Genomic DNA, 11,334 nt, shown 5'->3' on the forward strand with positions numbered 1-11,334 from the left:
ACATAAATCCTGCCTTTAGTTTATCCTGCCTTATGGTCGTTACTTTATAATGAAATTTGTTTGCATTCCTTGTCATTCCTCAGTATGTGCAGATGACAGGCCGTTCAAGTGCAACTTTCTTTTTTTAAATTGTTTATATTGTCACACGTATAATGTACATGGTTTATCCTTTTTGACTTGCAGTGATCAAATCTACAGTATTTGTGAATTTGTCTGTCCTTTGTTATAACTAGGACGTGCCCGTATGTACGTGCTTGCCCGTACGTGCGTGCAAAAAAAAAACTTTGAAACCACGTGGCAGTAACGACCACAGAACCCCCCCCCCCCTCTATTTACATGAAATGGTTTGGTCCATTCGCAAAGCCAAAGCGAACGGCTTGCGAGTACGGTAGAACCCCCCCCCCCCTCTATTTACATGAAATGGTTTGGTCCATTCGCAAAGCCAAAGCGAACGGCTTGCGAGTACGGTAGAACCCCCCCCCCCCCTCTATTTACATGAAATGGTTTGGTCCATTCGCAAAGCCAAAGCGAACGGCGAACGGCTAAATCGCCATAGCTCGGTAACTACTTGTCCGATTAATATGAAACCTTGAAAAGGCACATCCTCAGGTCCCCAGCAATATACCTGGCAAGTTTCAAGTATATCGGACCCGTGGTTGTCGAGAAACAGCGGTCACAGACACACAGACACACAGACACACACACACACAGAGATTGCTAGAATTATAGATAGACTAGGGCATGCCCGTACTATATATATATCTAAAATTATATCCCCCCCCCCCCTCTATTTACATGAAATGGTTTGGTCCATTCGCAAAGCCAAAGCGAACGGCTTGCGAGTACGGTGACAATCCCCCCCTCTATTTACATGAAATGGTTTGGTCCATTCGCAAAGCCAAAGCGAACGGCTTGCGAGTACGGTAGGACCCCCCCCCTCTATTTACATGAAATGGTTTGGTCCATTCGCAAAGCCAAAGCGAACGGCTTGCGAGTACGGTAGAACCCCCCCCCCCCCTCTATTTACATGAAATGGTTTGGTCCATTCGCAAAGCCAAAGCGAACGGCGAACGGCTAAATCGCCATAGCTCGCTAACTACTTGTCCGATTAATATGAAACGTTGAAAAGGCACATCCTCAGGTCCCCAGCAATATACCTGGCAAGTTTCAAGTATATCGGACCCGTGGTTGTCGAGAAACAGCGGTCACAGACAAACAAACACACAGACACACAGACATACACACAGACACACACACACACAGAGATTACTGAATTATAGATAGACTAGGGCATGCCCGTACGTGGGTGCCCGTTCCTTGCCAAAAAAAAAAAAAAACGCTACCCGTACGCTCTACCCCGCCCGTACGCCCGTGCGCCCGTAAACAAAAAAAACAACGCTCTTCGCTTCCGCCCTTCGCTCTGACTGAATTGGGAGAAATAATGCGCATAAGAAATCGAGAAATTATTATTTTCTCCGGAAGAAATCGAATTACGAACCGTAATGGCGCACGCGCTCGGCTCGCTCTCACATCGGCCACGCCTACGCAACAACGTGTTCTGTGATTGGCTGCCGGAAGTGCAGTCTTCACTGTCCGGAAGGTCGCATATCGCAGTTACGATGAATCGCAAATTAGTTTTAATTCGTTTTAAACATAGTTTAACGCCAACATAGCGCCAACATAGTTTGCCAACGTGAAATAAATGAATACGCTCTCAAATGTGCCGTCCGAGGCAGAGTCTGTTCGCCACGTTCGGCACACGTGATAGCTCGCTGCTCTCTGATTGGTTGAATCGTTTTTTGGACATAGCTCGGTAACTACTTGTCCGATTAATATGAAACGTTGAAAAGGCACATCCTCGGGCCCCAGCAATATACCTGGCAAGTTTCAAGTATATCGGACCCGTGGTTGTCGAGAAACAGCGGTCACAGACAAACAAACACACAGACACACAGACACACACACACACACACACACACAGAGATTACTGGAATTATAGATAGACTAGGGCATGCCCGTACTATATATATATCTAAAATTATATCCCCCCCCTCTATTTACATGAAATGGTTTGGTCCATTCGCAAAGCCAAAGCGAACGGCTTGCGAGTACGGTGACAATCCCCCCCCTCTATTTACATGAAATGGTTTGGTCCATTCGCAACGACCACAGAACCCCCCCCCCTCTATTTACATGAAATGGTTTGGTCCATTCGCAACGCCAAAGCGAACGGCGAACGGCTAAATCGCCATAGCTCGGTAACTACTTGTCCGATTAATTTCAAACCTTGAAAAGGCACATCCTCGGGTCCCCAGCAATATACCTGGCAAGTTTCAAGTATATCGGACCCGTGGTTGTCGAGAAACAGCGGTCACAGACAAACAGACACACACACACACACACACACAGAGATTAGTGGAATTATAGATAGATGTCCTTTTTCAGCATGTTAATTTGGTATGAAATTTAATTATATTACAATGTACTATTTTGCTGTCATTTCTGCTTTCTCTATGTTTGAATGTTTGTGATGGGTTGAATATAACCATTTACTACTACTAATACTACTTACTAATCCTCAAAAAAATCTACCAAAAGAAAACTTGTAAACCTATAAATTACCTACCACTACCAGTCACCTGTGGACAATTTCCCATCCAATAACACTCATTAAACTTTGCGACATCGCTGAACGAGAAAAATGAGAGAACCAAAAGTGCCCGCCATTCTTCCTCTTATTATTATTATTTTCTGACAGACTAACTCAAAATTGGTTTAAGTTATGTACTTGATTTAAACACGAATCTACTGCTTTTTATAGTGGGAAGGTGCAAACTGAACGTAATTTTAATACCTTGAAAGGAATCCACGAAATGTACGAGAACTGCATTCCTTCACAAATTAACAAGAAGGGAACAGAGGGGTGAGCGGGACTACGACTGTCAATCAGTCTGATGGGGGCAGGCCGGCAGGGCCACTATAAACATTTGCCCAAGGACCAATCAGACCTATATGGGTCTGGTTAACAGTGGAATAATATCAGGAACACACACAAACTTATCTCTAAAAAACAACATCCAAGCTATAAACCAACTCACAAAATCAGTATTCCAGTACAGCTGCGGAATAATAAACTGGCCACAATCAGAAAACAATAAACTGGATATCAAAACAAGGAAACTCCTCATCATCCACAAAATGTTTTACAAAAATGAATGCATCCCGAGAACGCACCTGCCGAGAAGAGAAGGAAGTAGCGGCCTGATGGAGCTCAACCAAGTGCACAGAATGACAACTTTAGGATTGGTCGAATATTTAAAAAGTGCAACAGACCACCGAATCCAATTTATAAACAAACACGAAGACAATAAATCAGAGAAGGTATCGCTAATTCATCTAGCAAGAAGACATTTCCAAAGACAGGTACGAATGGAAATGTCTACAAGAAACTGAAACAACGAATACAACCCCAGCAATTGCAAAAAAAAGAAGAAAGAAAAATACAAAATGACGTATCAACAGATATACACCGACAACTGCGAAAACGATAAAAGAGCAGGAAGGTATGAAAAATAATTGGACATTGTGGGGAGACCAATAAATCTCATTGGAATGGCGAAGAAAAGGTCAGCTCAACTGGGATGGAAAACAAATCCCGACAAATGCCCAAGATCAAGGACACTACACCAATACACCAATGACTTTAAGAAAATGGCGGAACTGAGTCAATCGGCCAAGTGAATGTTCTGCGAGGTAGAAACAGAAAGTAAGAGCCACCTCCTATCAGAATGTTTAAAAAACTCATGTCAGAGCAGCTGTACACCCACAAGGACAACAAAGTTTGTCGAGTAATCCACTGGCACATCTACAAAAGTCTCAATATCCCAGTTCCCGAAAACTCGTGGAAACATTAACCAAAAGCAATCACTGAAAACAAGGAAGTAATGCTCACATATGACCTAATGATCCCATCGAGCGTGAACATAGAAAACAAAGCACTGCAACCGGATATAGTACTGAGGCACAAAAAAGAAAGGAAGGCATTACTAATTGGGGTTTCAGTACCCAGCGATTTTGGCCTAAACAATGCTGAAATCAAGAAAATGACAAAATACCAAGATCTCAAGAATGAAGTGAAAAGATCCTGGAAGCTGAAGAGCACTGAAGTTGAACCAGTGATTATTGGAGCAACGGGAATGATAAAAAAGAACCTTACAAATATCTTAAAAACCATCCCTGGGAATATTATGACAAACGAACTGCAGTTGGAAACTGTCCAAGGCTTAGTGACCAATCAGAAACTGTCCGAGGCTTAGTGACCAATCACTAAGCACTAATCACTAATTATTATTCTTCCACCCTATTTTGCACCTCTGAAAAATTCATAATTAATGTTCTCAGCAACCGTTGGTCGGATTGACAGGAAATTTTCATCACATGATCGCCTCGGCTCCTAGAATTTTTAATACTAATTATGACGTCATAGGTTACGTGGTATGGGCGCCATCTTGTAAAACACATTCAACTTTGCCCCTCTGTATTTCCGAAACCGCTCAATGGAAAAATTTGAGGCATGGCTCATTCTAAAGAACTCTTCAATGGGAACAAAAGACATGTGTATCGAGTATATTAGAAATGCTAACATTAAGAGTTTAGAATTCGTCAAACAAAAATTTTTCTCCCCCGAAAATGGGATTTTTTTCCCAATTGCTTAGTTAAAAAAAACTCAGAATGCAAAAAATTTCGAAGTCATACGTCACATGGTTCAGCCGCCATCTTAAACACAAAAAACCATTTTTCTCCGCAACGGCTGAATGGATCGAGCCCAAACTTGGGATGCATATTCGCACACCCATGACGAACAAAAAAGCCTCTGAGCACGATGTCATCCGACACATGGTTTCAGAGTTATGACGTTTTAAAGCTCAAACTAGAAATGGTATCACCTCCATAATTTGTGAAGATATCGAGTGGAAACTTTACACAAATGTTCCTCATGGAGGGTTGTTTCAATGTTACTTGAGACGTTTTGATAAGTCACATGGTTTGGCCGCAAGAAATAATGGAAGGTATATTTTAAAAAGCTTCTAACTCTTGCACCACTGCATTGATTGACTTGAAAATGTAATGCAATGCAGATCTCATCAAGTGGAACAAGTTTGCAAAATTTCAAGATGATTGGACGTACGGTCTCGAAGCTATAAGTCTTTATTTTTGAAAGAAGAAGAAACGCACCGTTTTGTCCTTCGAGAACGTGATCACTATCACACGATCTCCCGCAGTCATTTGAACCTCAAATAAAATTCCAATTGAAGATTTGTCAATAGGTGAGGTATATTAACAAACGAATAAAACAGATTTGGTCAAATTCTGACTTTTTTTTAACTCGATCACATTTCACACAAAGTAATGAGAAACTAAAGAAGAAGAAACCTCGTTTGGCTTCTCAGATAAAATAAATAATTCTGTCTGCAATTTCAGGTTAATTTTCTTTTAAAAATCACTTTTTCTGCAATCAGTGCATGGATTGACATGTGTGGATGTGTGCGTGGGTGTGGGGTGGGGGGGATGTGTGTGTGCGTGGGGGGAGGGGGCGGGCTGTGTGTGTGTGTGCGGGGGGGGGGGGGTTGGTGTGTGTGTGTGTGTTAGGGATGGGGTATGTGTGTGTGTGTGTGGGTGTGGGGTGGGGGGGATGTGTGTGTATGTGTGGAGGGGTGTGCATGTGTGTGTATGTGTGTGTGTTGGGGGTGAGGGGTGGGGGGATGTGTGCGTGTGTTTGTGTGTTTGTGTGTGTGTGTGTGTGTGTGTGTAGGGGGGATGTGTGTGTGTGTGTGGGGGGGGGGAGGGATGTGTGTGTGTTTGTGTGGGGGGCGGGGGGTTGGTGTGTGTGTGTGTGTGTTTGTGTGTCGGGTTGTATCCAAGGGGGTTGTGTCAAAGCATGTCCAATGAAAGTGGGGTTGTATCAAAAGTGGGGTTATATCAAAAGTGGGGTTGTATCAAAAGTGGGGTTGTATCAAAAGTGGGGTTGTATCAAAAGTGGGGTTGTATCAAAAGTGAGTGCGAGTAAACCGGTCATCACTGCCAGCAGTTTTAAAGTGGCAGTTCTAGTTGATTTTTTTTTTGCTAATATTTTCATTTTTCTCCCAGTCCCCTTGATTTTAACATCTGAACCCCAACCCTCCCTGTCAAAATCAATAATTCACACCCCCACGTACCTGTAATACCTGATTCCGCTATGACTCACCCCATGCCATGCGCCCCTGACCCTGATCCCGCTCTGGCTCACCTCAAGTGTCAACTGATCCTGAACCCACTCTGACTCATCCCATATGCCCCCTTACCCTGAACCTGCTCTGACTCACCCCATGTGCCCCCTTACCCTGAACCCGCTCTGACTCACCCCATGTGCCCCTTACCCTGAACCCGCTCTGACTCATCCCATGTGTCCCCTGACCCTGAACCCACTCTGACTCATCCCATTTGCCCCCTTACCCCGAACGCGCTCTGACTTACCCCCATGTGTCCCCTGACCCTGCTCTGACTCACCCCATGTGTCCCATGACCCTGAACACACTCTGACTCACCCCAATTGCCACCCTGACCTTGAACCCTCTCTGACTCCCATGTGGGCCCTGACCATGAACCCGCTCTGACTCACCCCATGTGCCCCCTTACCCTGAACCCGCTCTGACTTACCCCCATGTGTCCCTTGACCCTGCTCTGACTCACCCCATATGTCCCATGACCCTGAACATGCTCTGACTCACCCCAATTGCCACCCTGACATTGAACCTGCTCTGACTCATCCCATGTGTCCCCTGACCCTGACTACGCTCTGACTCACCCCATGTGTCCCATGACCCTGAACACGCTCTGACTCACCCCAATTGCCACCCTGACCTTGAACCCGCTCTGACTCACCCCATGTGCCACCCTGACCTTGAACCGGCTCTGACTCACCCCATGTGCCACCCTGACCTTGAACCAGCTCTGACTCACCCCCATGTGCTCCATCACCTTGGACCAACTGACTCATCCCACCCTATATTATTCCTTGCCCTCTGTTCTCCCATTCTCTCCCTCCCTTCTCTTTGCTGTGATAAATGTTTAAGCCCAAAACGTCAGCACCTTGTTTTTATCTATGGCAGATCAACATCCACGCTCATATTTGTTGAAGCTCTTAACAACAACTCAACAACTTGTTAGATTGTAAAGCTTGTCACATTGTCCAGAGACTGAACCAAGGAAATTTGCTACCGTACCTATCTTCTCACCCCTCGGCATACCAAATCCTGTCGTGAGGTAGTTATCTTCAAACAACTTGTCTTCTCTTCATGGAAGGCCAATCCAACTGAAGGCATCTCAGGTCATTCCTCCAACAGGTCATGTGTGTCCACTTTCAGGGGAGCCAGAAAACAACACCTGGCCAACCTCAAGGATGAACTATTAAATCAACTACCTTCAACATAGATCAATCAATCAATCAATCAATCATGGTCAATCATGGTTTTATTATCAATTCGTCGCAGCCAAAGCTGAATTGTTGTTACAACATAACATAAAATACAAGATCATGAAATAAATAAGTCAATAATTTGCAATCACTATAACATACAAATAATTAAAATGAATAAAAAAAATTACTACACTACAACTCCATATTCAGGCATTAATAACATGAAAAATAAGCATCGATTAAGGTACACACATTATTGTGAAATACACCCATTGTCATAAAATACACACGTATAAAATACACACTGTTAAAATAGCTGCAATAATAAGTACCACGTTCCAAGATAAAAATTTCCTTGAAATATAAAACTAGGGAAAGAAAAGGTAAATCTGTTATGAATCTCACTTGGAGAATATGTGTTAAGAGATTAATCTTACTGAGAACACATTCATGGTATTTAAAAGTCTGACTATATAAGGCATTGCACTCTTTCTGTAACGTTCAGTCCTGCACCTAATTTCTCTAAGCTTATTGCTATGACGTAATTGTCTAAGTGACGATTGTTTGTTTGGTAGCCAGTCTGGGAATCTACAATACAAAGAAGATGCAAAATTGCTACAAAGTTGTTCACGACGTTCGTGCAGTGAATTCAGCTGGCAGGTACTCAAAGCATTGTGGTCGGAATCATAATCGCCAGCAAAAATAATTCTCAATGCTCTTCTTTGTATCGATTCAATCAATGCATGCTGTTGTTGTGTCAAAGAGGAATGCCATACGGGACGGCAATATTCCAACATAGGTCTGATGTAAGAAATGTACACAGTGATAAGATCTCCTATCGGAATATGGAACTTCCTCAAAGATCGAAGCATATACAACTTTCTCGACGCTTTCAAAACGATGAGGTTTACATGATCTGCCCACTTGAGATCATTGCTGACAACAACTCCCAACAGTTTGACCTGCTGACTTTCCTCCAGTCTAACGTTGTTAAGTTGGATTAGCAGTGGTGGCAGCTGGCGGTGAATAAACGACACTCGCATTATCTGGCACTTAACTGGGTTGAGCTTCATCTTGGAATCTGTACACCACTGTTCAAATTCTGAAAGGACTGTTGATAGGGTAGATGCAGAGTCCATTTGACGCGACTCTGCCAAAGTTAAGTCATGCACATATTTCCACCTCTTAATATCAGCTAACTGGAGAGCGTCATTGATGAGGGCCAAGAAGATGAGTGGGCCCAGTCGCGTTCCTTGTGGGACTCCACCAGTTGTTGAGAGAGGCATAGAAAGTTCTCCCTTATAACGAACTTGCTGGATGCAGTTTGCGGGGAAGCTGCAGACCCACTGAATTAAGGAAGGTCTTGCTCCCATCACGTACAGTTTGTTGATGGCTACCGTGTGATCCACTGAGTCAAAAGTTTTCGAAAAGTCTGTCAAAACAAGAGTCGAAATTGTACCAGGTCTGTCAGCTCTACCATACAGGCAATCCATCAGTTGTATGAGATAGTGGGTGGAGGACATACCTGCACGGTTCCCAAACTGTTGAGGGTCGATGTTAGCAGAAATGTCGGACATGAGCCATCGATACACGAATCGCCCCGCAAGCTTCGCGAAATGGTCAGTTAATGCAATCGGTCTCAGTTTGTCCAATGTCGGTGGTGATTGTTTAGGTAGAGGAACAACTATTGATTTCTTCCATTGACTGGGAACAACACCTTGTTTATATGAGGCATTGATAATGTCACAGAGAGGAATGCTTAGCTCCAAGGCGAACTCTCGTATAAGTCTCGGAGAGATGCCATCTGGCCCACAACTCTTCCCCACTTTGGTCTTTGATAGTTCTTTATAAACCATCGTACGTTGCACCATGGGAACACTATTTGGTGGAAAAGGAAAAAAAGCTGGAATATTGTCCTTGTGTAATGGGGATGTACTACTCATAATTGAAACAAAGTAAGAATTAATGGCGTTTGAAATTGCTAAGGAGTCGCTGCTCGGAATGCCTGGCAAGTTGATAATCAGCTCCTGTTGTGTGTTGGACGTCATGAGTTTAATGTAACGATACCATGAGCTTGGGTTGTCACGCTTCAATCGTTGAACTCGATTGATTGATTCGAGTTGAACTCGAATAGATGTGGTGACACCTTAAGTCCGTCCTCCTGTTCTTCACCTTTCCTTCTTGCAAAGGCACATTTTGTTGAAAATGAAAAGTACTATATGAGAAATGAAAATGATTGGCTGGTTGAATAACTAGCTTAATGCAACTGAGCATTCGGTCCAGAATTCATTGCGCTGATTTAACCTTAACCAATTAGTCAGAAACAGGTGTGTGCTTTTATTTGATGCTGTGTGTGTTGGAGGGAAAAATGTATCATTCGGGACTCACCTGCCTATCTCCCTTATTGCAGGTACCTAGTGATGGAGCTTATGGACGCAAACCTTTGCCAAGTTATTCGTATGGAATTGGACCATGAGCGTATCTCGTACCTGCTCTACCAGATGCTATGTGGCATCAAACACCTGCACTCTGCTGGCATCATTCATCGGGTAAGGTTCACCTGAGTAAGGGAGAAATGGGGGTTCTAAACCACACCCAATTTTACATTGCAATGAATGGGGGAAATGCCTTGGAACTTATGGACCACCCACCCAAAAACCCCAAAACATCCGTCTATTTCTCCCTTCCCCATCTAAACCATTAACAAAGGTTAAATCCTCAATAGACCCCCAAACCCTTTGCTGATTCTAAAACACACCCAATTTTAGATTGAAGTGAATGGGAAAAAGGGAAAAACTATTTCTAAAACACCCCCTTAACCCTTTAAAATTCCTCCTATTTCTCCCTCTTCCCCGAGCATACCAATAAATATTTATTCACAAGCCACGCCCACTTTTTCCATTATTCCATTGATCATACCCTAAATAATCCATCTATTTCTTCCACTTCCACATAAGCCTAATAATTTATTTGTACAAAAGTCCACATAAGTGGACTTATGTACAAACACTTATGTACTTATGGACTTATGTACTTCCACATAAGTTTGTAATAATTGGTCTATTGAGGGTTTAATATTTAATAATTATTAAATATTAAACCCTCAATAGACCAATTATTACAAACCACACCCACTTTTTGATAAACCACACGCACTATTTCTAAAACACCCATACCCCCCAAAAAATCTTCCTATTTATCCCACTTCATCCAAACCCTTTGTTGATTCTAAAACACTCATATTTTCTTTGAACTCATATAGAGAGCCAACGAATATTTGTTTATGTTTTATTTTAGGGAATAACTTAATTTTCTTGTGGCACTCATCACCATCAAGTACGGTATATTGATTAATAGTATGTTTGAACTTGGTTCTTGGTTTAAGTATCTTTGATTAGAGTCCCTCGTGATTTTTTTCCTTAATAAATTAGTCATTATTCAGTTGAAGACTTTTTGGATTATGATAGTGATGAAATTCATAGTATCTCTATTGGAACAGAAGACTGTTATGATACTGAGAGTTTGTGTTCAAATGATAGTTATGAAAGTCGTTTTATAGATGATGATGATTATGAAAGCACCGATTATAGTAAAGATGAAATTTATTTTAAGTAAATTTATACTATATAAATATGACGAATATAAACGACATACCAGATATTGAACCTCTTGAATTTCACTCCCTAAGATAAATTAGAGAATTGTCCTGTGTGTAATTGAGTGGGATTAAACACAGAGACAAAAGCCTAAAACAACGTATATTTTGTGATTGTCTTCTAATTAATGATGAAAGAAAATATAAAAAGGAACATAACTGTTTCAAAATTACACCAAAAATGAATTACTTTACAAGATTAATAAGAGAAATGAATATTAAT

The 11,334-nt window shown here is 42.3% G+C and overlaps 1 protein-coding gene across 1 annotated transcript in view; it reads left to right on the top strand.

Moving 5' to 3' along the window:
* The window catches only part of LOC144889209 (mitogen-activated protein kinase 10-like), a gene marked incomplete at its 3' end in the record, with an annotated part of 62,574 nt that extends 52,569 nt beyond the window's left edge, over positions 1-10,005 (top strand). Inside the window, exon 6 of the mRNA XM_078769231.1 lies at positions 9,867-10,005. Within this exon, the coding sequence (XP_078625357.1) occupies positions 9,867-10,005 (139 nt within the window). The remainder of the gene's footprint in view (positions 1-9,866) is intronic.
* Between the last annotated feature and the right edge of the window lie 1,329 nt (positions 10,006-11,334).

This window comes from Myxine glutinosa, unplaced genomic scaffold (genome assembly GCF_964187855.1).
Source record: "Myxine glutinosa unplaced genomic scaffold, kmMyxGlut1.1 SCAFFOLD_1731, whole genome shotgun sequence".
In the NCBI taxonomy this organism is placed as follows: domain Eukaryota; kingdom Metazoa; phylum Chordata; class Myxini; order Myxiniformes; family Myxinidae; genus Myxine; species Myxine glutinosa.